Here is a 27,832-nt window from a genome sequence, read left to right on the forward strand (position 1 = left end):
GAACACGCAGTGAGAGTAATACAGATAAGGAGCCAGGGTCTAAAACAAGCCACATAGGATTACCTTGGGACGTGATACAACAGGGAACATCATAACCTCCCTGCTTAGATGGCAGGGCAGACACAAGGCTGCCACAGAGCCTGATGGAGTAGGAGGAACCACGCCCAGCCATTCCCACACATGCTCAAGAGCAGGGCAGCTATGTACATGTTGGAGAGATGCTGTTTGTCTTTGACTCGCCCATGTTCTGAGTGAGCCCTTTGGCCCAGTTTTAGAAGCAGACTGAGCCACGGTGAGCAGAGGCGGGGCTTAAGGAGGCAGGAGTCCTGGGGCTTTATAAAGCCCTGTTGGGCACCGCTGGGCATCTCTTTCAAGGTCTGTGAGCTGCTGGCTTTCTGCTTGCTCCTTTGGAGATGCAGCGTCTGTTGACTCCAGTGAAGCACATTCTGCAATTGACAAGAGTGATGCAGGAAGCCTCCCTCACACCTGCTCGTCTGCTCCCAGCAACCCACCAAACGTGAGTCACTTTTTGATAAGCATCTTGTAACTAGTAAAAGAGACAGAGGGCCTGCTCTTGGGGAAAACTCACTAGAATCTCACTCAAAATTTAGTAAGGCTTGTGCACAGCAGCCTTAGACAAGCAAGTTAACTTTACAGGGTCTCAGTTAGCTCACTTCTAAACAGACAATCCCTTTCAGCTGTAGAATGAGAAGAGCCCAAACCTCTGACACATGCTGTGTTTGTGAGCAATGGCATCTTTAACTCCACCAACTGCATGAAGCAGTAGAAATATCAGTACCAGGGCCACAGCTCTCCTCTCTCCACCACCATTCCAAACTTTACCCCTAGCCTCTGCCAAGACCCTCAGTACCCTGCGCCAACTGCAGTGTTAATAAAACCAGTGACTTTAAATCACTGCAACAGGATCAGAAATGGACCGAGGATAAGAAGCTATGTTTGTCTTGTGTTCCAATTTTATGAAAAGGGGAAATGTGTGTTTATGTGTGTATGTGTACATGTTCTTTGCAAGAACAGGCACACTCCTTTTCTTTGTAAATACTGCCTGAATGTGGCTCAAGTGCTTATGTTTTCCATAGTCAGCGATGATGGTAATACAGCTGTCGTTAGTGCCTCCGGCTCCCAGCCACCTATGTGTTGCTGTCTAGTCCCCAAACAATTCATTACACATTGGGACTAGTTTTATATTCTATGACTACTAAATATTTAGAAAAATGGTTTTGATCTAGTGTCTTTCCTTGCCAAATACCCAGGGAACCTGGGTGTATAGATGTGCATGGTAGGGGCTGATACACGTAGCTTTCTTATATTCTTCATTGTGCTACCATCGCCTCACTCTCCCCATGCACTGCCAAACCCTGCACGTAGGTTAAATGTCCCAGCTCAGGATTTAACCTGTTTCTGTATTTGTGAAGAAGAGATTGATGTGGGTTTGCTTGTTTCGATAGCAATAGTTGGCCATCAGCCAAAAGACACACATCAATCCTCCCCGACATTCTGACTTCCTTGGTTCAAACTCTTGGAATCATTCACATTTCCTTTCTGGCGTATTTACAGTTCATCCCATTACGCATGGCTTGAACTAATATTGCTTTTCATGAATCATCTTTTCTCTATATGGCTAATTGCCTTTAATCCAACCCACATTGGCTCTAACTCCAACCTAAAAGTGACTTCCATCTCAGCATCTGCTTTGCTGTCTTCAAAATTAAGCAAGACTTGTGCCCTCCATGTCCTGTATTTCTCACGTATTGTCTCCCTGCTCCCCTACACACCTGCATCTCCAGGGTTCCTTAGTTGTTCAGTCACCCCCTGCTGTGGCCACTGACCCTTCATTCCCCTCCAGTTCTTCACTGGCAGAAGTCTGTCATCCATCAAGGTTTGCCTCAAATGCAGTCTCTTCCATCAAGCTTCCCTGATCCTCCAACCCACTGAAATCTCTGCTTCCTTTGAACACCTGTGGATTTTGCCCACATCCCTCTTGTGGCCCTGACTACATTCTGCCTTGAAGTTGGGTTATATGTGTGCTTATCATTCCTCACACTGGTCAAGGAGGTCTCAAGAACCTCGCCCTCTTCTTTTCTTTGTCCAACCTCTTTGTTCGACCCTCACAACCCCTTCCCAGCACAGTGCCTGAAATGTAGTAATAATTTTGAAACACAAGGGAAGGAGGCAAGATGGAATGCAGAAGGAAAGATGTGGTACATGTTCTTGAAGTGGGCAACACCAGGAGAAAATGATTTAAAATTACACAAAGTGATCATTCTTTAGAGAAAGCACAAGATGAGAAGGATACTCTTAACTATGGTGGGCTGAAGCTTCCGAAGCCTCAACGTGTTAGTTTTCTTCAAGGCTTTATAATCCATTTCTAGAAATAGCTCCCCACCAAGACAGCTACAAAAGTTACCAACTGACCCGTTCTAAGCTTCTTCTTGCAAGCTTAGATTTCTAACTGGGAAGAAAGGGAGGGAGTCAGCCCAGAGAGAAGGCAGAGTGAGAACGAGGCTGGGAGAAAGGCAGCCAAGCTGGCAGTACAAGCACGGGCTAACCATTAGCTCCTAGGTACTGGGGAAGCTCCTCTGTAAATATTTGAGAGTACAAACTCCAGTTATTTGGAGGGCGTCAAATAAACAGGGCAGATAAATAAACTCCAAACCTCTCCTGTCAGATATAATGTGTATTTATCACTTTGCTTCACTATCTTGTGATCATATGATCCACTTTTGCCTGACAGCTGTCCTTAAAAGTGACCTTCCTGCTGGGAGAATTGGGGCTACCAGAGGCTCAGAATCCCAAAGGTGATTGATAGACACATTCAATCTGAGTTTCAGCTCCTGTAGAATGGAGCTAAATTTATAACCCTGGCACCCAAGGCAGTGAAGGGACAGAATATTTCTAACACGTGATAAACTATGAAGTTACCCTGAGCGCATCACTTTACCAGTGTGTGCCCTGGTTTCACTATCTATAAAATGAAGAATGTTGCTGAAGTGAACAGAAGGTAGGAAGTACTTTTGTATGGTAGCAGTACAGAGATCACCAAGTTCACCTCCCATATGCTCCCATACAAAAGGGAACACAGATTTTCACCAGGATATTAAGAATCTGGGTTGAATAAAAGTGGATTGGTCCAGAAAAGAAATAGATCATCTCTCCCCTCTTTTTTTTTTTTTTTTTTTTTTTTTGAAACGGAGTTTTGCTCTGTAGCCCGGGCTGGAGTGCAGTGGCTGGATCTCAGCTCACTGCAAGCTCCGCTTAGTAGAGACGGGGTTTCACCGTGTTAGCCAGGATGGTCTCGATCTCCTGACCTCGTGATCCACCCGTCTCGGCCTCCCAAAGTGCTGGGATTACAGGCTTGAGCCACCGCGCCCGGCCTTATCTCTCCCCTCTTTTGCTGACCCCTTTCCCCCGCCTTTTTTTTCCTCTGCTCTCATTTAGAATTGCTCTTTCTGCTCTCTGTGTTCCCTGTATATTTAGCTGTAAAAATGTCTGCCTCTATCACTGGGCTGTGCTCTCTTTATGGGCACAATGCATGTCTGATTCACTACTGTGTATTTGGACTAGAACTGTGTTGGGTGTGCTCAATAAACACTGGAAGGCCCAATCAGAAAAATCAGCTAGCAGAAAACTTACTTATAAGTAGGAAAACAGTGGGTATGTTCTTGTGTAGAAAAAAAGAAAGAAGAAAGAGAAAGGCATATAATTAGAGGTATACTTTAAAAATGAGTAAAGATTATATTTTTACTCATGGTGATGTTGAAAGATTTATACAAGCCCTATAAGGGCTTATAACACGTAGAAGTAAAGTATATGATAATAATAGTTCAAAAGGATGCAGAGAGTAAATAAAGGCAACCTAAAGTTTTTGCAGTGTTCCAAAAGTAAGAAGTATTAATTTAAGTAAGATTTCAACAAGCCAATTAAGCATGTTATAATCTTTAAGGTCATCAGTAAAAGGAAAAGAGGGTATAAGATGAATAATAAATATTTGCTTAATCAAAAAGGATATGGAAAAGGAGGAATAAAAGAACAAAGAACAAATGAGACCAATAGAAACAAATAAAAACATAAACTTAGTTCCGGGTCGTGGCTCATGCATGTAATCCCAGCATTTTGGGAGACCGAAGTGGGCTGATCACGAGGCCAGGAGATTGAGATCATCCTGGCTAACCCGTCTCTACTAAAACTACAAAAAATTAGCTGGGCGTGTTGGCAGGCACCTGTAGTCCCAGCTACTTGGGAGGCTGAGGCAGGAGATTGGCATGAACCTAGGAGGCGGAGCTTGCAATAAGCAGAGATCACACCACTGCACTCCAGCCTGGGTGACAGAGTGAGACTCCTCTCAAAAAAAAAAAAAAAAGAAAAAAACAAAGACTTAGTTCCAACTATATCAGGAATTACAACAAATATAAATGGATGAAATACTCAAATTAAAACACCACTATTGTCAGACTTATTAAAATTTTTTTAAAGGACTAAAAATATACACCGGTTACAAGAGACGTATGTTAAAGATAAAGACTTTAAGAAGTTGAAAGTAAAAAGGGACAGAAAAAGACATACCATGCAAACAGTAAGCAAAAAGCTAATGCAGCTATATCGATATCAGGAAAGGAAACTATGCCAAGAATATCACAAAGGCGAAAAGGGATATTTAACAAGGATAAAGGGGTCAATTCAATGAAAAGATATAACAATACTAAATTTGTAGTCATCTGATAACATAGCTTCAAAACATCTAGAAAATTAATTAAATGATTGCTATATTACTGTCTTTTGAGGAAACTATCTACAGACCATTAGTGGGAGTTTGATTGTTATCTCCATCACAGGTTTTCTACAGCCTCTGCTGTCCCCCTGGCCAAAACAGATACTTGGCCAAAAGACGTGGGCATCCTGGCCCTGGAGGTCTACTTCCCAGCCCAATATGTGGACCAAACTGACCTGGAGAAATATAACAATGTGGAAGCAGGAAAGTATACAGTGGGCTTGGGCCAGACTCGTATGGGCTTCTGCTCAGTCCAAGAGGACATCAACTCCCTGTGCCTGACGGTGGTGCAACGGCTGATGGAGCGCATACAGCTCCCGTGGGACTCAGTGGGCAGGCTGGAAGTAGGCACTGAGACCATCATTGACAAGTCCAAAGCTGTCAAAACAGTGCTCATGGAACTCTTCCAGGATTCAGGCAATACTGATATTGAGGGCATAGATACCACCAATGCCTGCTACGGTGGTACTGCCTCCCTCTTCAATGCTGCCAACTGGATGGAGTCCAGTTCCTGGGATGGTATGTACTGCCACGAGCCTTATGTAAGAAAGGTGCTGGGATTGGAGGCTGAATATTATCAGTTTTGCTTTTCAGTTCCCCAGGTGGCTTCATCTAGTGAAGGAAGGACAATATATTCACACAGCTGCTGCTATCATCCAACAATAACCACTTAGACTTATATAGCTTTACACAGTTAGGTAGCATGTTCACATAGCCATTCGTTTAATTCTTACAACAGCCTAGGAAGTGTGTATTATACCAGATTTATAGATGAGAACATGGCAGATCTGATATCCTACACATAGTGAGTGGCAGAGGCAAAAATGCCAAACCACATCTGATATATTTCCTATTTTACTGTACCTGTTTCTCTTAAACATATCCTAAGTCTCTGAGAGAGAGATTGGTGATGTTGAAAGATTTATACAAGTTTAGATGTTCAGGAAAAAAACACCCTCGTAGAAATAGGCCCAGAAAACCACAGGATAGACTGTGAATATTTCTCCTCTTTCTTCCTTAGCTGGCTCCTCGGATATTGTTTTTTGCTTAACATATTAACATTACCTTGTATCTTACTTATATCTTCTCCCAATGCTGTATTGGAGGACTAACCCCTGTTGTTATGGCAAGAAACAATTCAAGGGAAACAGTACAATATGAGAGTTTGAAGCCATAGCTCTATCAATAAACAATGATAAATTCCTTAACCTTTTGAGCCTCAGGATTCTTATATGCCTATCTGCCTCGCTTAACTCATAAGAGGATTGAATAAAATAATTCATAGAAATGTGAAATTTTCATAAAGATATAAAAAAGTATGTTGGCAGTAGTTAAGACACTCTATTTACTAAGTTCGAAACTAGGATTAAAAACCTTAGAAACCATGATGAGCATTAATTATAAAATTAATCAAAAAGCCTTAATATTGGCAGAGTCCTCAGAGATTATCTAATTCAATATCTTTTGCTTTAGAAAAAAGAGGTCAAGAGGAGTTTAACAGTTTATCTCTGTTCATGCAGCAAGACAGTGCAATTCCAAAAGTCCATTCCATGCTTTTCCAACTGCCCTACCTGGCTCCATCATTAACAATTCCACTGACATGGGATGGTCCAGTCTACATCATCAAGTCTGTTCTTAAAGTGCCTCTCCTACTCGATACTTGTATTACTACTTCTCTAGTAACCCCTACCACCGTTACCACCAGATATGTCCAACCAATTATTTAGTTGAGGAGTAGAAATGAAAAATAAGGGGCATTCACCAGCCTTTAACCAAAAATCAAAGAGCCTATTCTTGAGATCATTGTCAGCCTTAAGCACGCCATTTCAAATGAGTAGATTCTTCTGACGGACTGGGTATTTCACAGATGGGGTTGCAAATGCATCTTTTAAAAAAAATATGGTATCTTGGTATAAAAGTAAAAATTTTAAAAATAAGTTATTGAAATGTGAATTTTTAGTTAGTATTTAAAACAAAAACACCTAAGCTTGAGCCCAGACACTCGGACTATATACCCCACAGGTGACAGCAACCACCAGGACCAGAGGATGCCAGTGTGAATGAGAACTCTGCTTCTGACCTAACCAGTCATTCACCTGGGGACCCTCAGGTGGGAGGGAGTGGCTCTGAGACTCAGGGAGTTCTGAATCACTCCAGAGAAAAGAGGAGGGCATGAGGAAAGAGAAGAGTATTTCTGGCTCAGATTGGCTGGGAGTCCCCATGTGTTCTTGTCTTTTTTTTTTTAAATGAAAGTAATTAAAATTTGTATTTGGAAAAAAACATACCCATACACAAAAGTATATAAAGTGAAGAAAAACTCAGCCGGTCGCGGTGGCTCATGCCTGTAATCCCAGCACTTTGGGAGGCCAAGGTGGGCGGATCACGAGGTCAGGAGATCGAGACCATCCTGGCTAACACAGGGAAACCCTGTCTCTACTAAAAATATAAAAAATTAGCCGGGCATGGTGGCAGGTGCCTGTAGTTCCAGCTACTCGGGAGGCTGAGGCAGGAGAATGGCATGAGCCCGGGAGGTGGAGCTTGCAGTGAGCCGAGATCACACCACTGCACTCCAGCCTGGGTGACAGTGAGACTCCGTCTCAAAAAAAAAAAAAAAAAAAAAAAGTGAAGAAAAACTCCTCATTTGACCCCCCGCCCCGCCCCGTTACCACTTCCCAAAATTTAACACTAGTGGTTTCTTTGTATTCTTCCAATATTTTTTCTAGGTCCTACAAGTATACACGTATTTATTCCATTTTAAACATTGTATAAAATATTCCTCATCTCTTAGGTCTTAGAGATAATTCTGTATCAACATATATAAGGTCCATCTGATTCTTTTTAAAACCACAATATTCTTTGATGGATATGCCACATTTTATTTAATTAGTCCCATATTGTTAATAAATTCCTAGAAGTGGAATCTCAGGATAGGTTGATTTAAAAGTTTGATAAAGTGTGCCAAATTCTTCTCCAAAATGTTGTACTAACTTACATTACTACAATGTATATATTATCAAACTTTCCAATCTTTGTTAATTTAACAAGTAAAATGATAATGTTTTTGATTTGCATTTCTTTTATCGTAAGAAATCTTGAATATTTCTATGTTGTTTATTGGCCGTTTTTCTATTATATAGTTTGCCTTTATTTTTTATTTTTTATTTTTTTAGACAGAGTCTCGCTCTGTTGCCAGGCTGAAGTGCAGTGGCAGTAATCTCCACTCACTGCAACCTCTGCCTCCCAGGTTCAAGCGATTCTCCTGCCTCAGCCTCCTGAGTAGCTGGGACTACAGGTGCCCACCACCGTGCCTGGCTCATTTTTTGTATTTTCAGTAGAGATAGGGTTTCACTGTGTTAGCCAGGACAGTCTCGATCGTCTGACTTCATGATCCTCCCGCCTTGGCCTCCCAAAGTGCTGGGATTACAGGCATGAGCCACCATGCCTGGCCTAGTTTGCCTTTTTAGTGAAACTTTTATAAATGAAGATAAACTGCTTTTTGTTGGTTGTAAGTACTGTAAATACTTCCCCAATTTGTCTTTTGACTTTGTTTCTGATAGAAGGCTTTGATTTTTAGGTAATCAAATTTACTGGTCTTTTCCTAAATGGATTCTAAATACTTTTCAATCATTTCTAACCCTTAAAATTTTCAAAATGTGTGTGTGTATACAGGTAGAAAAAAGTATTGTTTTCCCTTAATTTTATGTATATAAAATTATATATACTTAAATATATATTTATATACATTAAATATACCAATATACATATACTAATATATTTATATATACTAAATATATACTTACATTTATATATTTTATATGAATTATTTGTGTGTGTGTATATATGTAAATATATATATACACACATATGTATATACACACATGTGCACATAACATTGGGGAAGAAAACAATACTTTTTCATTGATGTTGGAGTTGGGATTATTATAATTCTTAAGAGAAGGTTCCTGGATTTCAGTGAATTTGGGTTGGAGTCCTGACTCTGAATCCTTATCCTACCATTTATTAGCTGTGTGGCTTTTGGGCAAGTGGCTTAAATTCTTTAGGCCTCAGTTTCTTCATCTGTAGGATGGGGATAACTATATCTGCTATATAGATTTATCATGAGGATTAAATTATATGGAAATATGTCTCCCAAAGCAGTGCTGTGGGTGAATACTGGGAGCTTCCTCACAGGTCAGAATACTAAAATTACTACCATATCTCACCCATGAACTCGAGTTTTTGGGACAGTAATTCTGACAGATGAAAGTGGAATACATAATAGTCAAGACCACAATTATTTATTGAATACTAGTCTGATTATCATAAAGTTAGTGACTATGGATCATTTACTCTACATAAACTCTTTTCACACTGAAAGTAGTGCCATGCAATTCAAGGCACATGGCTCAGGATCCAGTCAGACCTGGGTTTGAATATCAAAATCCATATTAACTAGATATGTGACCTTATACTAGTTACTCAGTCTCTCAGGAAGGCAACGTCTTCACTTATGAATGTGGATGTTACCTACCTCATTGGATTGTTTGAAGAATTGTTTAAGGATAACTAGTGTCCTACTAGTGTTTTAAGTGTTAGTTTCCCTCCCTGTCCTTTACCTTCTATGATTTAGGATATAATTTCAGGATCATGGAGTGCCATAAGGAGATGAGTACAAACACAAACCGGAATTTTCTCCAAAAGTGTCAATTAACACATTTTTCACTGGAGTCAGAGACAGAATTCTGTATAAATGAGCATTTTACAGAGTGTCAGGATGCTAAATTTTGACTTTACATTTCAAATGTATCATGAATTGCACTAGAACATAAGCTCCATAGGACTGGGAGTTTTTATTTTGTTTATCACTCTATATCCAGGACCTAGAATTGTGCCTGGTACACAGTAGGCACTCAATCTACTCCAGATTTCGTAGTGATGGTAATTATTTCTTGCTTCTCTTTACAGGTCGTTATGCCATGGTGGTCTGTGGAGACATCGCCGTCTATCCCCGTGGTAATGCTCGTCCCACAGGTGGGGCCGGAGCTGTGGCTATGCTGATTGGGCCCAAGGCCCCTCTGGCCCTGGAGCGAGGTTTGTAGTAAACCATTACCAAGAGGCTGTGCATGGCATAGCCAAGAACATAGATCCTAATCCCACATTGGCACACCTGCTACTCAGGGCTGGGGTATGGGTTTGAGGATGGTATTGCTTGCCTCTAAAAAGGGCTGATCTGTGGAGCAGAGGGAGGAGAGGAGAAATAGGAGAGGGGAATCCGCCAGGTTTCCTCTCCTGTGTCATCAGGCATTGGCATAATGATGCATGAAATGAGCGGTGCAGATACTGGTGAGGAACCTTAGGGAACTCTTCTGGCAATCGAAGATTAAAATAGATAACTGGATATAAAGCGCAAGTCTTTCCTTTGAGACTCTTGGCTTCTATTCCAGGTTTTGTTAAGCCCATGGAGGTAAGGAAAAGGAAATGTACATCTCATTTGTGTAATACCAACAACCTGTCCAACTCCTTTTGAATATGCGAGGGATGTTGAATGGGCTCAAACTTGGACATAGGACACAGATAATGACCAGAAAGCTCTTTTTACATGGTTCTCTCATCCTTTGTGCTCAAGGTAGGCTGCATTGGATGGTCTCTGAAACCCTCTGTGTGCCTTTCCAGGACTGAGGGGAACCCATATGGAGAATGTGTATGACTTCTACAAACCAAATTTGGCCTCGGAGTACCCAGTGGTGGATGGGAAGCTTTCCATCCAGTGCTACTTGCGGGCCTTGGATCGATGTTACACCTCATACCGTAAAAAGATCCAGAATCAGTGGAAGCAAGGTATGCGACTCAGAGGCCAGACAGTAGGGGCTCTATTCACATAGGCCAAGAGTTTGTACCCAAAGGCCATGGCAAGGTCTCTTCTCTCCTGCCTTGAAAATAATGTCAAGAGAATTGTTTCCTGTCCTCTTTCCTACACTCTTCCCTGGGTCTATGCTAAAATCCATTTGGATGTCATTCAAGGTCAGATGTAAAACGGCTTCTAACTTGAGCTAAATAAAAGAAAGTAAACAATCCAGGGCAAGGCCCCCAGTATGAAACCCAGGGATGTCAGCCACTCGGGGAGACGGCTTTAAGAGGCCGGGCAACCACATTCCACAGTGGTTGGCATTTGTTTCTGGTTAAGTCAGGCATGGTTTGGTGCTTGGTTTGTAGTTTACCATCTTTTAAAGTCTGACATTGGGAAATCGTACCTATATTTTCTATATGCTAAAGTGTTGTCAGTGATTTTTCTCTTTGTGGTGCTATTGCAGGTTGATTTTATTTTCACCTTTAGTTTTGAAATTTCCCTGCTGAGAAATATGTACTGCTTTCATAAGCAGAAAAGAAGCAAATAAGTCTTCCTTTTAAAATACAGAGAAGCAGGGAGTGGTGGTTCACCCCTGTAATCCCAGCACTTTGGGAAGCTGAGGCAGGAGGATCACTTGAATCCAGGAATTTGAGACCAATGTGGGCAACAAAGCAAGACCCTGTCTCTAAAAAAAAAAAAAAAAAAAAAATACAAAAGTTAGCCAGGCATGGTGGCATGAGCCTGTAGTCCCAGCTACTCAGAAGGCTGAGATGGGGGTAATTGCTTGTAGAACAGGAGCCCATACAGTGAGCTATGATCAAGCGACTGCCCTCCAGCCTGGACTACAGAGTGAAACAAACCCTGTCTCTAAGAACATATGAATAAATAAAAATAAATACAGTTAAACCCACTTTAAAGAAATAAATAGTATTCTTGTCTGCTCAGGCATGACCAGATGGGCATCCACAAAAGACAGATTGCAGTGTGGGAGAAGGCATGGATGCCTTGGGGGTGGCATAAAGAGCTACCTCTTGTCTCTTTCCACTGCAGTGGGTGGAGGACCACCTACCAGAGGTGAACCTTATGGGTAAGAAATTGCCTTGGGCCTCTCTGCCTCTGTCTGTCTTCTGTAATTGGTTATTTGCTCTTAACTCCTCTGAATTCTTGTGGCATTTAAATTTTACTCCTTATTTGCATATATAATGTGACAGATGAGGCTTTGGATCCCAGCACTAAAATGTAATCTTTCCTAAGGGCAAAGATTGCATTGCACTCCTCTTCAGAGTGAGAGAGACAGTCCGTAGAGTAGAGTCAGGGACATCTGAACCTGAATCCCAAACTAGCCTTTTTACAGTTGGGTTACCTTGGACAGATGACGATGTTTTGGAGACGGGTTCCCCCTCTGGAAAATGAAGAAAATTATATACCACAAGGTTGATTTGAGATGAGTATCATAGAGACTGGTAATAGTAGACACAAAGACTTTGTTTCTTTCCCTTCTTTCCTTATTAGTAGAGAGTGCTTAGTAAGTGCATGTAAAATGAATAAATAAAGCTTATATGCGTTTGCAGGAGGTGGGAAGTAGTTCCCTGGGAGGCCTGGAGAAACTTGACACAGTTAAATCTCAGGGAGGAGATCTAAATGGCTCACCCCTCATGCCCCATCCTTGCCTTCACGCTTCCTCTTCCAGCTGGCAGTGATCGACCCTTCACCCTTGACGATTTACAGTACATGATCTTTCACACACCCTTTTGCAAGATGGTCCAGAAGTCTCTGGCTCGCCTGATGTTCAATGACTTCCTGTCAGCCAGCAGTGACACACAAACCAGCTTATACAAGGGGCTGGAGGCTTTCAGGTGAGTCCTCTTCTTGGGGATCCTAGAGGCTGGTGAGGGGTGAGCAAGAAGGAGGCTTCTTCATGCCTTGAGTCTGGACCACCAGCACCCCTGTGGGGGACAAATGGCAATCCTCCCGCAGAACAGGAACCATCCTAGGTCCTTCTGCGGGGCAATGGATTATTGGCTGGGTAGGGCCCTCCATGAGTTAATGCAGGGAAACACGGGGGATTTGGCAGCACTGCAGGATAAAGGGACAGTAAGAAACTGCAGAGAACAAAGAAAGAAAGAGAGAAAGAGAGAAAGGGAGAAAAGGAGGAAGGGAGAAAGAAAGAATAGCGAAATCATTCAGTCAATAAACATTTTCTGAACATGTTATGTGCTAGACATCGTACTAACCTCTCAGGGTACCAAAATGAATGTGACTCCATGATCCCTGCCCTAGAAGATCTCACAGTCTAAACAGACACAAAAACATAGAAGTAGATGATCACACTACAGGGTAGCAATTTGCGAAGTGTCAGGTCCCATTCTCACTTGTCACTGTCTTAATTAATGTCCTGCTTTTTGCTTCACTTTCTTCCATCTATAAAATGGGGATATTCCAGCTCACCCCCTTAGATGTGAAAAAGCAGAAGGAATGCTGTTTATTGATTCACCACACTAATCACTAATATTTACAAAGAAATGTCTTCAATACAGTTTCCACTGGGAAAGGAATCTTTCCCTTTCTTCTTGGTACCTGTTTATTTCAAATTTCGGTCAATTTTATCAACAGTAGAATAGGCTACCAAGTGTAGCCCCTGTTACTAACTAGTACTCCTAACCCTGCCACTAACTAAAACATCAAAATTAGCACAAACACTGCTTGTAAGACCGGCCCTATTGAAACAAAAAGTATAATGTATACCAAATATACTAGCTTAATATCTTTAATATATAAATATATTATCAATAATAAAATAAATACCGGGTGGCGGAGCAAGATGGCCGAATAGGAGCAGCTCCCGTCTCCAACTCCCAGCGCGAGCGATACAGAAGACCGGTGATTTCTGCATTTTCAACTGAGGTACTGGGTTCATCTCACTGGGGAGTGCCGGATGATCGGTGCTGGTCAGCTGCTGCAGCCCGACCAGCGAGAGCTGAAGCAGGGCGAGGCATTGCCTCACCTGGGAAGCGCAAGGGGGAAGGGAGTCCCTTTTCCTAGCCAGGGGAACTGAGACACACAACACCTGGAAAATCGGGTAACTCCCACCCCAATACTGCGCTTTAGGAAACAGGCACACCAGGAGATCATATCCCACACCTGGCCGGGAGGGTCCCACACCCACGGAGCCTCCCTCGTTGCTAGCGCAGCAGTCTGTGATCTACCGGCAAGGCAGCAGCGAGGCTGGGGGAGGGGCGCCCGCCATTGCTGAGGCTTAAGTAGGTAAACAAAGCTGCTGGGAAGCTCGAACTGGGTGGAGCTCACAGCAGCTCAAGGAAACCTGCCTGTCTCTGTAGACTCCACCTCTGGGGACAGGGCACAGTAAACTAAGACACACAGACACCTCTGCACAGACGCAAACGACTCTGTCTGACAGCTTTGAAGAGAGCAGTGGATCTCCCAACACAGAGGTTGAGATCTGAGAAGGGACAGACTCCCTGCTCAAGCGGGTCCCTGACCCCTGAGTAGCGTAACTGGGAGACATCCCCCACTAGGGGCAGTCTGACACCCCACACCTCACAGGGAGGAGTACACCCCTGAGAGGAAGCTTCCAAAGCAAGAATCAGACAGGTACACTCGCTGTTCAGAAATATTCTATCTTCTGTAACCTCTGCTGCTGATACCCAGGCAAACAGGGTCTGGAGTGGACCTCAAGCAATCTCCAACAGACCTACAGCTGAGGGTCCTGACTGTTAGAAGGAAAACTATCAAACAGGAAGGACACCTACACCAAAACCCCATCAGTACATCACCATCATCAAAGACCAGAGGCAGATAAAACCACAAAGATGGGGAAAAAGCAGGGCAGAAAAGCTGGAAATTCAAAAAATAAGAGCGCATCTCCCCCGGCAAAGGAGCGCAGCTCATCGCCAGCAACGGATCAAAGCTGGACGGAGAATGACTTTGACGAGATGAGAGAAGAAGGCTTCAGTCCATCAAATTTCTCAGAGCTAAAGGAGGAATTACGTACCCAGCGCAAAGAAACTAAAAATCTTGAAAAAAAAGTGGAAGAATTGATGGCTAGAGTAATTAATGCAGAGAAGGTCCTAAACGAAATGAAAGAGATGAAAACCATGACACGAGAAATACGTGACAAATGCACAAGCTTCAGTAACCGACTCGATCAACTGGAAGAAAGAGTATCAGCGATTGAGGATCAAATGAATGAAATGAAGCGAGAAGAGAAACCAAAAGAAAAAAGAAGAAAAAGAAATGAACAAAGCCTGCAAGAAGTATGGGATTATGTAAAAAGACCAAATCTACGTCTGATTGGGGTGCCTGAAAGTGAGGGGGAAAATGGAACCAAGTTGGAAAACACTCTTCAGGATATCATCCAGGAGAATTTCCCCAACCTAGTAGGGCAGGCCAACATTCAAATCCAGGAAATACAGAGAACGCCACAAAGATACTCCTCAAGAAGAGCAACTCCAAGACACATAATTGCCAGATTCACCAAAGTTGAAATGAAGGAAAAAATCTTAAGGGCAGCCAGAGAGAAAGGTCGGGTTACCCACAAAGGGAAGCCCATCAGACTAACAGCAGATCTCTCAGCAGAAACTCTCCAAGCCAGAAGAGAGTGGGGGCCAATATTCAACATTCTTAAAGAAAAGAATTTTCAACCCAGAATTTCATATCCAGCCAAACTAAGTTTCATAAGTGAAGGAGAAATAAAATCCTTTACAGATAAGCAAATGCTTAGAGATTTTGTCACCACTAGGCCTGCCTTACAAGAGATCCTGAAGGAAGCACTAAACATGGAAAGGAACAACTGGTACCAGCCATTGCAAAAACATGCCAAAATGTAAAGACCATTGAGGCTAGGAAGAAACTGCATCAACTAATGAGCAAAATAACCAGTTAATATCATAATGGCAGGATCAAGTTCACACATAACAATATTAACCTTAAATGTAAATGGACTAAATGCTCCAATTAAAAGACACAGACTGGCAAACTGGATAAAGAGTCAAGACCCATCAGTCTGCTGTATTCAGGAGACCCATCTCACACGCAGAGACATACATAGGCTCAAAATAAAGGGATGGAGGAAGATTTATCAAGCAAATGGAGAACAAAAAAAAGCAGGGGTTGCAATACTAGTCTCTGATAAAACAGACTTTAAACCATCAAAGATCAAAAGAGACAAAGAAGGCCATTACATAATGGTAAAGGGATCAATTCAACAGGAAGAGCTAACTATCCTAAATATATATGCACCCAATACAGGAGCACCCAGATTCATCAAGCAAGTCCTTAGAGACTTACAAAGAGACTTAGACTCCCATACAATAATAATGGGAGACTTCAACACTCCACTGTCAACATTAGACAGATCAACGAGACAGAAAGTTAACAAGGATATCCAGGAATTGAACTCATCTCTGCAGCAAGCAGACCTAATAGACATCTATAGAACTCTCCACCCCAAATCAACAGAATATACATTCTTCTCAGCACCACATCATACTTACTCCAAAATTGACCACGTAATTGGAAGTAAAGCACTCCTCAGCAAATGTACCAGAACAGAAATTATAACAAACTGTCTCTCAGACCACAGTGCAATCAAACTAGAACTCAGGACTAAGAAACTCACTCAAAACCGCTCAACTACATGGAAACTGAACAACCTGCTCCTGAATGACTACTGGGTACATAACGAAATGAAGGCAGAAATAAAGATGTTCTTGGAAACCAATGAGAACAAAGATACAACATACCAGAATCTCTGGGACACATTTAAAGCAGTGTGTAGAGGGAAATTTATAGCACTAAATGCCCACAAGAGAAAGCAGGAAAGATGTAAAATTGACACTCTAACATCACAATTAAAAGAACTAGAGAAGCAAGAGCAAACACATTCGAAAGCTAGCAGAAGGCAAGAAATAACTAAGATCAGAGCAGAACTGAAGGAGATAGACACACAAAAAACCCTCCAAAAAATCAATGAATCCAGGAGTTGGTTTTTTGAAAAGATCAACAAAATTGACAGACCACTAGCCAGACTAATAAAGAAGAAAAGAGAGAAGAATCAAATCGACGCAATTAAAAATGATCAAGGGGATATCACCACCGACCCCACAGAAATACAAACTACCATCAGAGAATACTATAAACACCTCTATGCAAATAAACTGGAAAATATAGAAGAAATGGATAATTTCCTGGACACTTACACTCTTCCAAGACTAAACCAGGAAGAAGTTGAATCCCTGAATAGACCAATAGCAGGCTCTGAAATTGAGGCAACAATTAATAGCCTACCAACCAAAAAAAGTCCAGGACCAGATGGATTCACAGCTGAATTCTACCAGAGGTACAAAGAGGAGTTGGTACCATTCCTTCTGAAACTATTCCAATCAATAGAAAAAGAGGGAATCCTCCCTAACTCATTTTATGAGGCCAACATCATCCTGATACCAAAGCCTGGCAGAGACACAACTAAAAAAGAGAATTTTAGACCAATATCCCTGATGAACATCGATGCAAAAATCCTCAATAAAATACTGGCAAACCGGATTCAGCAACACATCAAAAAGCTTATCCACCATGATCAAGTGGGCTTCATCCCTGGGATGCAAGGCTGGTTCAACATTCGCAAATCAATAAACATAATCCAGCATATAAACAGAACCAAAGACAAGAACCACATGATTATCTCAATTGATGCAGAAAAGGCTTTTGACAAAATTCAACAGCCCTTCATGCTAAAAACGCTCAATAAATTCGGTATTGATGGAACGTACCTCAAAATAATAAGAGCTATTTATGACAAACCCACAGCCAATATCATACTGAATGGGCAAAAACTGGAAAAATTCCCTTTGAAAACTGGCACAAGACAGGGATGCCCTCTCTCACCACTCCTATTCAACATAGTGTTGGAAGTTCTGGCTAGGGCAATCAGGCAAGAGAAAGAAATCAAGGGTATTCAGTTAGGAAAAGAAGAAGTCAAATTGTCCCTGTTTGCAGATGACATGATTGTATATTTAGAAAACCCCATTGTCTCAGCCCAAAATCTCCTTAAGCTGATAAGCAACTTCAGCAAAGTCTCAGGATACAAAATTAATGTGCAAAAATCACAAGCATTCTTATACACCAGTAACAGACAAACAGAGAGCCAAATCAGGAATGAACTTCCATTCACAATTGCTTCAAAGAGAATAAAATACCTAGGAATCCAACTTACAAGGGATGTAAAGGACCTCTTCAAGGAGAACTACAAACCACTGCTCAGTGAAATCAAAGAGGACACAAACAAATGGAAGAACATACCATGCTCATGGATAGGAAGAATCAATATTGTGAAAATGGCCATACTGCCCAAGGTAATTTATAGATTCAATGCCATCCCCATCAAGCTACCAATGAATTTCTTCACAGAATTGGAAAAAACTGCTTTAAAGTTCATATGGAACCAAAAAAGAGCCCGCATCTCCAAGACAATCCTAAGTCAAAAGAACAAAGCTGGAAGCATCACGCTACCTGACTTCAAACTATACTACAAGGCTACAGTAACCAAAACAGCATGGTACTGGTACCAAAACAGAGATATAGACCAATGGAACAGAACAGAGTCCTCAGAAATAATACCACACATCTACAGCCATTTGATCTTTGACAAACCTGAGAGAAACAAGAAATGGGGAAAGGATACCCTATTTAATAAATGGTGCTGGGAAAATTGGCTAGCCATAAGTAGAAAGCTGAAACTGGATCCTTTCCTTACTCCTTATACGAAAATTAATTCAAGATGGATTAGAGACTTAAATGTTAGACCTAATACCATAAAAATCCTAGAGGAAAACCTAGGTAGTACCATTCAGGACATAGGCATGGGCAAAGATTTCATGTCTAAAACACCAAAAGCAACGGCAGCAAAAGCCAAAATTGACAAATGGGATCTCATTAAACTAAAGAGCTTCTGCACAGCAAAAGACACTACCATCAGAGTGAACAGGCAACCTACAGAATGGGAGAAAAGTTTTGCAATCTACTCATCTGACAAAGGGCTAATATCCAGAACCTACAAAGAACTCAAACAAATTTACAAGAAAAAAACAAACAACCCCATCAAAAAGTGGGCAAAGGACATGAACAGACATTTCTCAAAAGAAGACATTCATACAGCCAACAGACACATGAAAAAATGCTCATCATCACTGGCCGTCAGAGAAATGCAAATCAAAACCACAATGAGATACCATCTCACACCAGTTAGAATGGCAATCATTAAAAAGTCAGGAAACAACAGGTGCTGGAGAGGATGTGGAGAAATAGGAACACTTTTACACTGTTGGTGGGATTGTAAACTAGTTCAACCATTATGGAAAACAGTATGGCGATTCCTCAAGGATCTAGAACTAGATGTACCATATGACCCAGCCATCCCATTACTGGGTATATACCCAAAGGATTATAAATTATGCTGCTATAAAGACACATGCACACGTATGTTTATTGCAGCACTATTCACAATAGCAAAGACTTGGAATCAACCCAAATGTCCATCAGTGACAGATTGGATTAAGAAAATGTGGCACATATACACCATGGAATACTATGCAGCCATAAAAAAGGATGAGTTTGAGTCCTTTGTAGGGACTTGGATGCAGCTGGAATCCATCATTCTTAGCAAACTATCACAAGAACAGAAAACCAAACACCGCATGTTCTCACTCATAGGTGGGAACTGAACAATGAGATCACTTGGACTCAGGAAGGGGAACATCACACACCGGGGCCTATCATGGGGAGGGGGGAGGGGGGAGGGATTGCATTGGGAGTTATACCTGATGTAAATGACGAGTTGATGGGTGCAGCACAGCAACATGGCACAAGTATACATATGTAACAAACCTGCACGTTATGCACATGTACCCTACAACTTAAAGTATAATAATAATAAATAAATTAAAAAAAATAATAAATAAATAAATAAATACCCTAATAGAAAAATGAGCAAACAATATGAACAGAAAATTTTCTCAAAGAAGAAATGTATATGATCACATTTTAAATGTGCATGTTCATTAATAAAATGTTTACTCAAGTTACCATTTTCTCTAGATAGTCTTTTTAAAATGTGAATACCCAGAATTGTCAAGGCTATGGGAAAATGGGCAGTAGTGGATGTGTAAATGGATCAGGTGTTTTGAGGAGTAACAGAAGAGCATGAAGCCAAAGCCTTAAAGATGTGCAACCTTTGGGCTCAGTAATCCCACGTGTTTAAAAGAACACCTACCTATTCACTGTAGTGTTTTAACTAGCAAGGAACAGGAGCAAGAAGATAGGTTAATGTGGGGTACATCCTGTCATGGACCATTCTTCACCCTTTACAAATAATGTTTTACAATGTCGTGGGAAAACACACGCGCGCGCGCGCGCGCACACAAACACACACACACACACACACACACACAGAGTTAAGAAAGTATGCTAACCACAACACATAGCATGATTTTCTTTCTAATTTTCTAGTAAACTGTATAAAAGTAGGGATAGATTCCACCAGAAAAATATGAATGGTAAGTCCATTAGTGGTATGTTCTCCTTTGGGCTGTTCTGTATTTCCAAATATTGTAGAAAAAACATGTGCCAAGTCTTCTTTCCAGAAGCTATTACTTTTCCCCCTTGCTCCCTCCCTCTCCTCCCCTGGCCTCTCACATGGCTACCTCTGGTTGCCTCACAGGGGGCTAAAGCTGGAAGACACCTACACCAACAAGGACCTGGATAAAGCACTTCTAAAGGCCTCTCAGGACATATTCGACAAGAAAACCAAGGCCTCCCTTTACCTCTCCACGCACAATGGGAACATGTACACCTCATCCCTGTACGGGTGCCTGGCCTCACTTCTGTCCCAGTGAGTACTGTGTCTGGCTCTGTGTCTTACATGCACACCCCCAGCCTCCACCACCATGGTCTGTGGGGTCAAAAAAATTGGGTTTCTCTTCTGGCTCAGAAATTTAAAAGAAAGGAAGGGGACTAGTATGGTGGCTCATGCCTGTAATCTCAGCATTTGGGGAGGTTTAGGTGGGCAGATCGCCTGAGCCTAGGAGTTCGAGACCCGCCTGGGCAAAGTGGTGAAACCTCATCTCTACAAAAATTAGCTGAGCATGGTTGTGTGCACGTGTGGCCCCAGCTACTCGGGAGGCTGAAGTGGGAGGATGGTTTGAGCCCAGGAGTGGAAGGTTGCAGTGAGCCATGATTGTGCCATTGGACTCCAACCTGGATGACAGAATGAGACCCTGTCATAAATAAATAAATAAATATAGAAGAAAGGAGGGGAGGGAGAAGGCAGGAAAAGGAAGGAAGATGAAAGAAACTCGTACCAAAGGTGTATGTATAGGCGGATTTACAGTCTGTATCAGACAGTGGTCTCCAAAGTGAAGTACATGATGTCAAGGGATGGGCAAGATCTGTTCGGGTGCATGAAGAAAACAGTAGCTTCTGTATGCATATTTTTGTCTCATTTATTTAAAATCTCTATATGTAGTAGAGCATGGTGGTTAAATGGGTCTGACTTTAGAGCCCACAACTTGGGTTCAAATTTTTTAACTACTTATTAGGGTTGACCTTGGACAATACTTAACCTCAATGCGCCTCACTTTCCCCATCTGTAGCATATGTGCAATCATGATACCTGTGTTCTACTGTTTTTATGAGCATTAAGTATCTAAACCAATTAAAATAGCAGTGCTCAGCAGGTGCTCAAATGTTGGATGTTATTTCGATTCATTTTCTGTTGTGTGGGTTTTATAAGGAAGTACTGCATATAACATAGGAAAGGGCTAGGTGAGGTGGCTCATGCCTGTAATCCCAGCGCTTTGGAAGGCTGAGGCAGGAGGATCTCTTGAGCTCAGGAGTTTGAGACCAGCCTTGGGAACACAGGGAAACCCCATCTCTACAAAATTTTTAAAAACAATTAGCCATGGATGTTTGCGGTGGCTCACGCCTATGATACCAACACTTTGGGAGGCCAAGGTGGGAAGATCATCTGAGGTCAGGAGTTTGAGACCAACCTGGCCAACACGGCAAAACCCCTTCTCTACTAAAAATACAAAAATTAGCCAGGTATGGTGGTTCGTGCCTGTAGTCCCACCAATTCGAGAAGCTGAGGCATGAGAATTGCTTGAACCCGGGAGGCAGAGATTGCAGTGAGCTGAGATCAAGCTACTGCACTCTAGCCCAGGTGACAGAGTGAGACTCTGTCTCAAAAAAGAAAAAAATAGCTGGGTGTGGCGGCTTGCACCTGTAGTCCCAGCTACTCAGGATCCTGAATCCTGAGGTGGGAGGATCACTTGAGCCCAGGAGGTAAAGGCTACAGTGAGCCATGATCACACCACTGCACTCCAGGCACTCCAGGCTGGGCAACAAAGCAAGACTCTGCTAAATTAAAAAAAGAAAAAAAGAAAGAAAGAAAAAAAGCAGGAAAAAATGCTTATGGGTGAACTTGATCAAATTATTACTCACAGAGGATGATCAAAAAGTTATGACTGCTGAACCATTACCAGTCAACATGTGAGCCTGAAGGGTGAGTCCAGTGGTCTGATCTCCACTTGGAGGCACTTTCAGAAGGTGCTGAATTTATCCTGTCCTCATGAGAGGGTAGAAGCTCTATGTACACCAAAAATTATCTTGTTGTTTCTCTGCCTTATATAGCTGGGATATTAGCTGCTTTCCTTTTGGCAAGGTTTCCTACACATAGGCCTGTCCCTGAGGTCTACCAGAAGTCCCTCTTTATGTAGGGTGCCTGGAACCCATTTCTAGTTGTGTGAGGTAGACAGGGAGAAGATCGGGATGATAGGCTGTTGTTCTATTTGCGGTGCAGAATATATTATATAATGTGTTTTTTATTTGATTTTTTTCCCCACAGCCACTCTGCCCAAGAACTGGCTGGCTCCAGGATTGGTGCCTTCTCTTATGGTTCTGGTTTAGCAGCAAGTTTCTTTTCATTTCGAGTGTCCCAGGATGCTTCTCCAGGTGAGCCTCATCTTTCTAGTAGGCATTCCTGACAAGATTCATCTGGTAGAATAACCATCTTCTTCTCCATCATTGCTGAGGCTGCCATCTTGACAGAGTTAATGTTATTATTAATAGCAAAGTAAATCACTGAAGGGATTTAAGCATGGAGTAAGTTGGTTTAATTTATGTGTTTAAAGCACTTCTTTAGCTACTACTTAGAGACTAGATTGAAAAGGAACAAAGGTGGATATGGGGAAACCACTTAGATTGTTCCAGTAAATAGTTCAGGCAAGAGGTAATGGTTGCTTGGTTGCAATTGATTAAAGAGAAGTTGATGGATTTGAGATACCTAATAAGAATTTATTGATTATTTTGTGATTGATGTGATTAAGGACATGCATCTAAGTACCATGTGGCATACACCTTGATCAAATCAGTGTGTCTGCCTGCCTGTTTTGCTAACAAGTATGTTTGCTTATCATTTCGTGGTATTCTAAGCCACACACACTGCACATTCCTCCAGGGTGTAACCTCCCACAGAACCTGACTCTCTGTTGGACTCGTGATTGGCCATAGTGATAATGACAATGAAGAAGGTATAACAATCTTGCTTTTGCTTACCAGGCTCTCCCCTGGACAAGTTGGTGTCCAGTACATCAGACCTGCCAAAGCGCCTAGCCTCCCGAAAGTGTATGTCTCCTGAGGAGTTCACAGAAATAATGAACCAAAGAGAGCAATTCTACCATAAGGGTAAGAAAAGGGGCAGGAAGAGAGGAAGAGAAGGTAACGCATCTCAGACCCCATTCCAGTAGCTGGGAGTCAGGGATTCCTCAGAAATCTAGAATGTGGTAGTCCAGGGTCAGGACTTCTATGAGATATGGTTGGGAGAAGATTTGCTAGAAGATCTGTTGTCCAAAGGGGCAAGAAGTAGTTGCGAAAACAGAGGATAGAGTTGGGAAGAGGGAGGCAGGATGCAGCTTCCCAGTATAGAATATAGCTAAACACCCAGAATGTGTAGTCCCATGGAAGCCAGAAGTATAGTCTTTGAAAATACTGTCTGCAACAGTTGACAGAGTGCAGACTTTAGAGCTAGATATCCAAATCTAACCCTGAGCTGTGCTACTCACTAACTGTTTATCTTTGCAAAAGTTGTTAAACTTTTCTCAGTGGTCTTATTTCTAAAATCATACTGATTTTGCAGGATTTCCAAACAAATTAAATGAATTACTCTACATAAATATGTTATCAACTAATATTACTGTCTCCTCCAAATTGCCCTCTTTCTCCACCAAACATAAAAACAAAATATTGCCCCAAAAGCGACAAATAAAAGGAAAATGAAACCCAAATGTAATACTAGAGAGATTAGTTAGTGGTTTTAAAACCATGGTACTGCACAGTTTTACCATGGTTTCTATAGGTTTTATATATATTCTCAAGCAAAACTTGAGATACATGTTTGTAGCATGGTCTCAAAAGAAGACAGAATATATGGAATTGGAAACGTTCCAGAAAACCTAGACCTAGTGGTCATTGCTCTCTTCTGGACCAGTGGATATGTTATAGCAAAGAAAGACAATGAGAATAAATATAGACCCAGGCGCAGTGGCTCACACCTGTAATGCTAGCCCTTTGGGAGGGAGAGGCAGGTGGATCACTTGAGGCCAGGAGTTCGAGACCAGTCTGGCCAACATGATGAAACCCCATCTCTACTAAAAATATAAAAAATATAAAAACATGAATATAATATGAAAAAATAAAAATTATATAAAAATTAGATGGATGTGGTAGCACACACCTGTAATCTCAGCTACTTGGGAGGCTGAGGAGAACTGCTTGAACCCAGGAGGCAGAGGCTGCGGTGAGCTGAGATCACACCACCACACTCTAGCCTGGGTGACAGAGCGAGACTGCGTCTCAAAACAAAAAAAAAGAAAGAAAAAAAAATAGGACCTCTAGGACAAACATTCATGGACAAAGCAGTGAAATACTGCAATGAATCAGAACCAGAAAATTTAGTTTAGAAGGAAGTGTCTGTTAGGAAACAGGAAGCTGGGAATTACATCTCAAAGTAGGAACTATTGGCAAAAGGATGGGATGAAGGTTTCAGTGGAGGAAGGCTATGCTTACTGTAGGAAAATTTTGTACTCTTATAATAAAAGTCTTAATAGCCTTTTATTAAGGCCTTAAGTGCTAGATTCAAGATGGCTGCTCCTCTGGTTCCACGAGTCCAGTGTTCTATTTGGTGGACTGAGGGTGACATTGTAGCCCCTTTCAGCACAGCCAAGAGAGCTTCACTGTGGAGGTGCAGACATCTTCATGACCATTTTCTCTTCCAAAAACTCATACAACTCTTTGTGAGTACTGCCTCTTCTCCTCATTCCACAGCGAATTTCTCCCCACCTGGTGACACAAACAGCCTTTTCCCAGGTACTTGGTACCTGGAGCGAGTGGACGAGCTGCATCGCAGAAAGTATGCCCGGCGTCCCATCTAAAGGTGGTGAGTGAGAGTTTGCAGAGTTGGTGGCATAAAACCCTAAAGTCTTCCTCCGGGTAACAACACAGAGAGAGAGAGGGTGGGGACATGTGCAGGGAGAAGAGAGTTTAATGGAAGAGGATTGGGGTGAGAGGAGAAATGGGAGCATTATTTGTGGTATTTTTAAAAGGAAAAGCAAGTATTCAGAATAGGAATCTTGCAGTTTGGGAACATTAACCAGGCCAGGGAGGGTTCATAGCTTTCAAACTAATCAGAAGTGGAGATTTGCACCATAAAGACCAATTAAAACTCTTGAGGCTCTTTGCCTTGGAAGGCAAAAGCCTGGGGGGAGAAACATGTTCTGAAATCTTGAATGTGAGAAATAAGAGTGGGATTTGTTTTCCTGATCTGCTGAAGATAGGAAGCTCTCCTAGAAGAAGCTTGACAGATTAGCATTCAGAGCATCTGTTGAGTGAACAGGCTATGAACCTGAACCTACAGAAATCATTACTCTAGGGGGATGAGATCAGCAGATCTGATGAGCAACAGAACAACCAAGATGAGCAGCCCCAGAGCCTCAGAAATGGTACACACCAATGTGTGGGAGACAAATTCATAAGGAAACGGGTGGGTTGAAGAGTCCCTTAAAGCCAGGCACTTCCGCTGGAGGGAGTTTTAGGCTAAGGGTCGTGTAACAATTCTTATGTAATGGGATTCCTTCTGGGGAGAAGCAGTGAGGTTCAGGAAATTCATGGACACAAGGATAGGGAGAAGAGAGCAAAATGAAAGAGGATTGTGGGGAGAGGAGAAATGGGAGAATGCTTTATGATCGTTTTAAAAGGAAAGCAAACATTCAAAATAAGAATCTTGTATGAACCCAGGTAGCTGCCTTCAGTTGACCGAATAGGTAGGATAAACGGAATGATAGAGTGAGAAGAGATTTATTTTACAACCCGTACATTTTAATTAGTGCAGTCCCCGTGCTCAAGTTTTTAAGATTTTCCCCTCCTTTTGGTAGATGGAGAGGGAAGAAGAAAAAGGTGTGCCGAGGCAGGGATGGAGCAGAGGAAGAGAGGGAAGAAGTCAGTGGGAGGCGGAGATGCACAGATACAGCCACCTCAGAGGAAGCAGAAGTGCAGCTGGAGGGATCCTGGGTTCATTCCTCACCGCTGGGATATTCGCAGGTGCTAGGCTGCTGCAGCCCAGGTGTTGTTAGGGCTAGGAGAGGTGGACAAGCAGGCTGAGGGCCGCAGGATGCCGTTGAGAGGGCGAGCTCAGTTAGCAGGCCCTGAAGACTGTGGTACTGCCTGGGAGCCTGTGTGCGTGTTGGAAATACGGTTCTTAAGGGCAGGTCAGTAGCAAAGAGGGGCTGTTAAATGTGTCGACTTAGTTCATTTATCAGGAGAAATAGGGAGGGAGTGGGGAAAGGGAGAGAGAAAGAGAAATTTGGAATTTTTAAAAGAGAATTTCCACATCAGGCTCCCTCCCTCTCATGGTAGACAAGCTTCTCACAAGTGCTTAGGCAGCATTATACCTGAAAAGAAAAGCTGGAACTCTTGAACTTTTCTCATATTGATTATTAATATGAGCAGTGAACTTCCAACAATGAGATTTTAGCAGAAATGAAGGGTTGCTGTCGATGCAGAGCTCGTGGTGGAGCTCTGCAGTTCTCTGCACTGCCCTAGCCTGCCCCTCCTGCTTTCCTATCACAAGCAGATGTGCGATGGGGGACTCTGCCTACCCCCAGGCTTGGCTCCAGTAGCATTGGGCACAGATCCCTCAGGTGTCCAGGCTTGGCACTGGGTGCCTAGTGGGAGCACCCTCAGGATACATTTAGGAGAGCCCCTCTGCACAGCCACACCTCGGGCAAGAAGCAGGCACTGGGGGCAGGGTGCCCAAGAGGAGACCCATGATTGAGTGACCTTTTGTTTATTTAAGTTCTATAGATCCGTGGAGAGCTTCCTGGGAAACGTATGCTAGCAGAGCTTCTGCCCGTGAATCATATTTTGAAGATCCCACTCTTAGCTGGTAAATGAATTTGAATCGACATAGTAGCCCCATAAGCATCAGCCCTGTAGAGTGAGGAGCCATCCCTAGCAGCCCCTTCATTCCTCTCCATGCTGTAATCACTGTCCTGGGCTTGTGGTGCTAAGGACTAGGGGTCCTTTGTGAAAGAGCAAGATGGAGCAATGGAGCAAAGATCTCTTCATGAATCACTGGCCTCCAGAAATGTGCATGCGGATCCGCTGTTGCCTTCAAGATCCAGATAAACTTTCCTGTCCTGTGTTATAACTTTATTATTATGAATATTGTTAAACTTCGGTGCCATTCCTGTGAATCTCCAAATTTTGTATCTTGTTCTAAGCTAATATATGGCAATTAAAAAGGGAGAAAGAGGAAATGACTCCTGTGTTTCTTGGAACCCAGAATACAAACCCAGCTAACAGGCAGCAAGCCTGCTAGACCTCCTGGGTCAGAGGGCTGGGTCCTTGCCTCACAGGCTGCCTCTGTCCCCTCGCAATTCCATTGTATTTGTGCCACATGCCAAGTACTATGACAGAGACAAGGCAAATAAGAATGGTAGAACACAGCTTCCCCCAGCCCTGATCTAAAGACACTGCATAGACAGAGAGCAGCAGACAGGGGCCAGCAGGAGCTGTAGTTAAGATCTTCTTGGTCATTCCTTGCTGCTGTTATTTGAACAAATAAACACAAG

At 42.4% G+C, this 27,832-nt stretch overlaps 1 protein-coding gene across 2 annotated transcripts; it reads left to right on the forward strand.

The window, feature by feature from the left end:
• Nucleotides 1–363: 363 nt before the first annotated feature.
• HMGCS2 (3-hydroxy-3-methylglutaryl-CoA synthase 2) lies at nt 364–27,517 on the forward strand. Of its 2 annotated transcripts, none has more exons than XM_005542142.5 (10): nt 364–517; nt 4,851–5,305; nt 9,752–9,877; nt 10,460–10,624; nt 12,325–12,490; nt 20,368–20,538; nt 22,552–22,658; nt 23,265–23,390; nt 25,029–25,140; nt 27,055–27,517. In XM_005542142.5, the coding sequence occupies exons 1-9, from the start codon at nt 414–416 to the stop codon at nt 25,133–25,135; spliced, it is 1,527 nt and encodes a 508-aa protein (XP_005542199.2). In that variant the 5' UTR covers nt 364–413; the 3' UTR covers nt 25,136–25,140; nt 27,055–27,517. The 2 variants fall into 2 exon arrangements, with proteins under 2 accessions (XP_005542199.2, XP_005542200.2); XM_005542143.4 differs by having other exon boundaries at nt 27,063–27,517.
• The last annotated feature ends 315 nt before the right edge of the window (nt 27,518–27,832 follow it).

The sequence above is a fragment of the Macaca fascicularis genome, chromosome 1 (genome assembly GCF_037993035.2).
Source record: "Macaca fascicularis isolate 582-1 chromosome 1, T2T-MFA8v1.1".
Classification (NCBI taxonomy): domain Eukaryota; kingdom Metazoa; phylum Chordata; class Mammalia; order Primates; family Cercopithecidae; genus Macaca; species Macaca fascicularis.

Coding starts and splice junctions, on each gene's coding strand:
- HMGCS2 (XM_005542142.5), top strand. CDS start 414: ATGCAGCGTCTGTTGACTCCAGTGAAGCACATTCTGCAATTGACAAGA. Junction 5,306..9,751: donor GGAGTCCAGTTCCTGGGATG/GTATGTACTGCC, acceptor TTCTCTTTACAG/GTCGTTATGCCATGGTGGTC. Junction 9,878..10,459: donor CCCTCTGGCCCTGGAGCGAG/GTTTGTAGTAAA, acceptor GTGCCTTTCCAG/GACTGAGGGGAACCCATATG.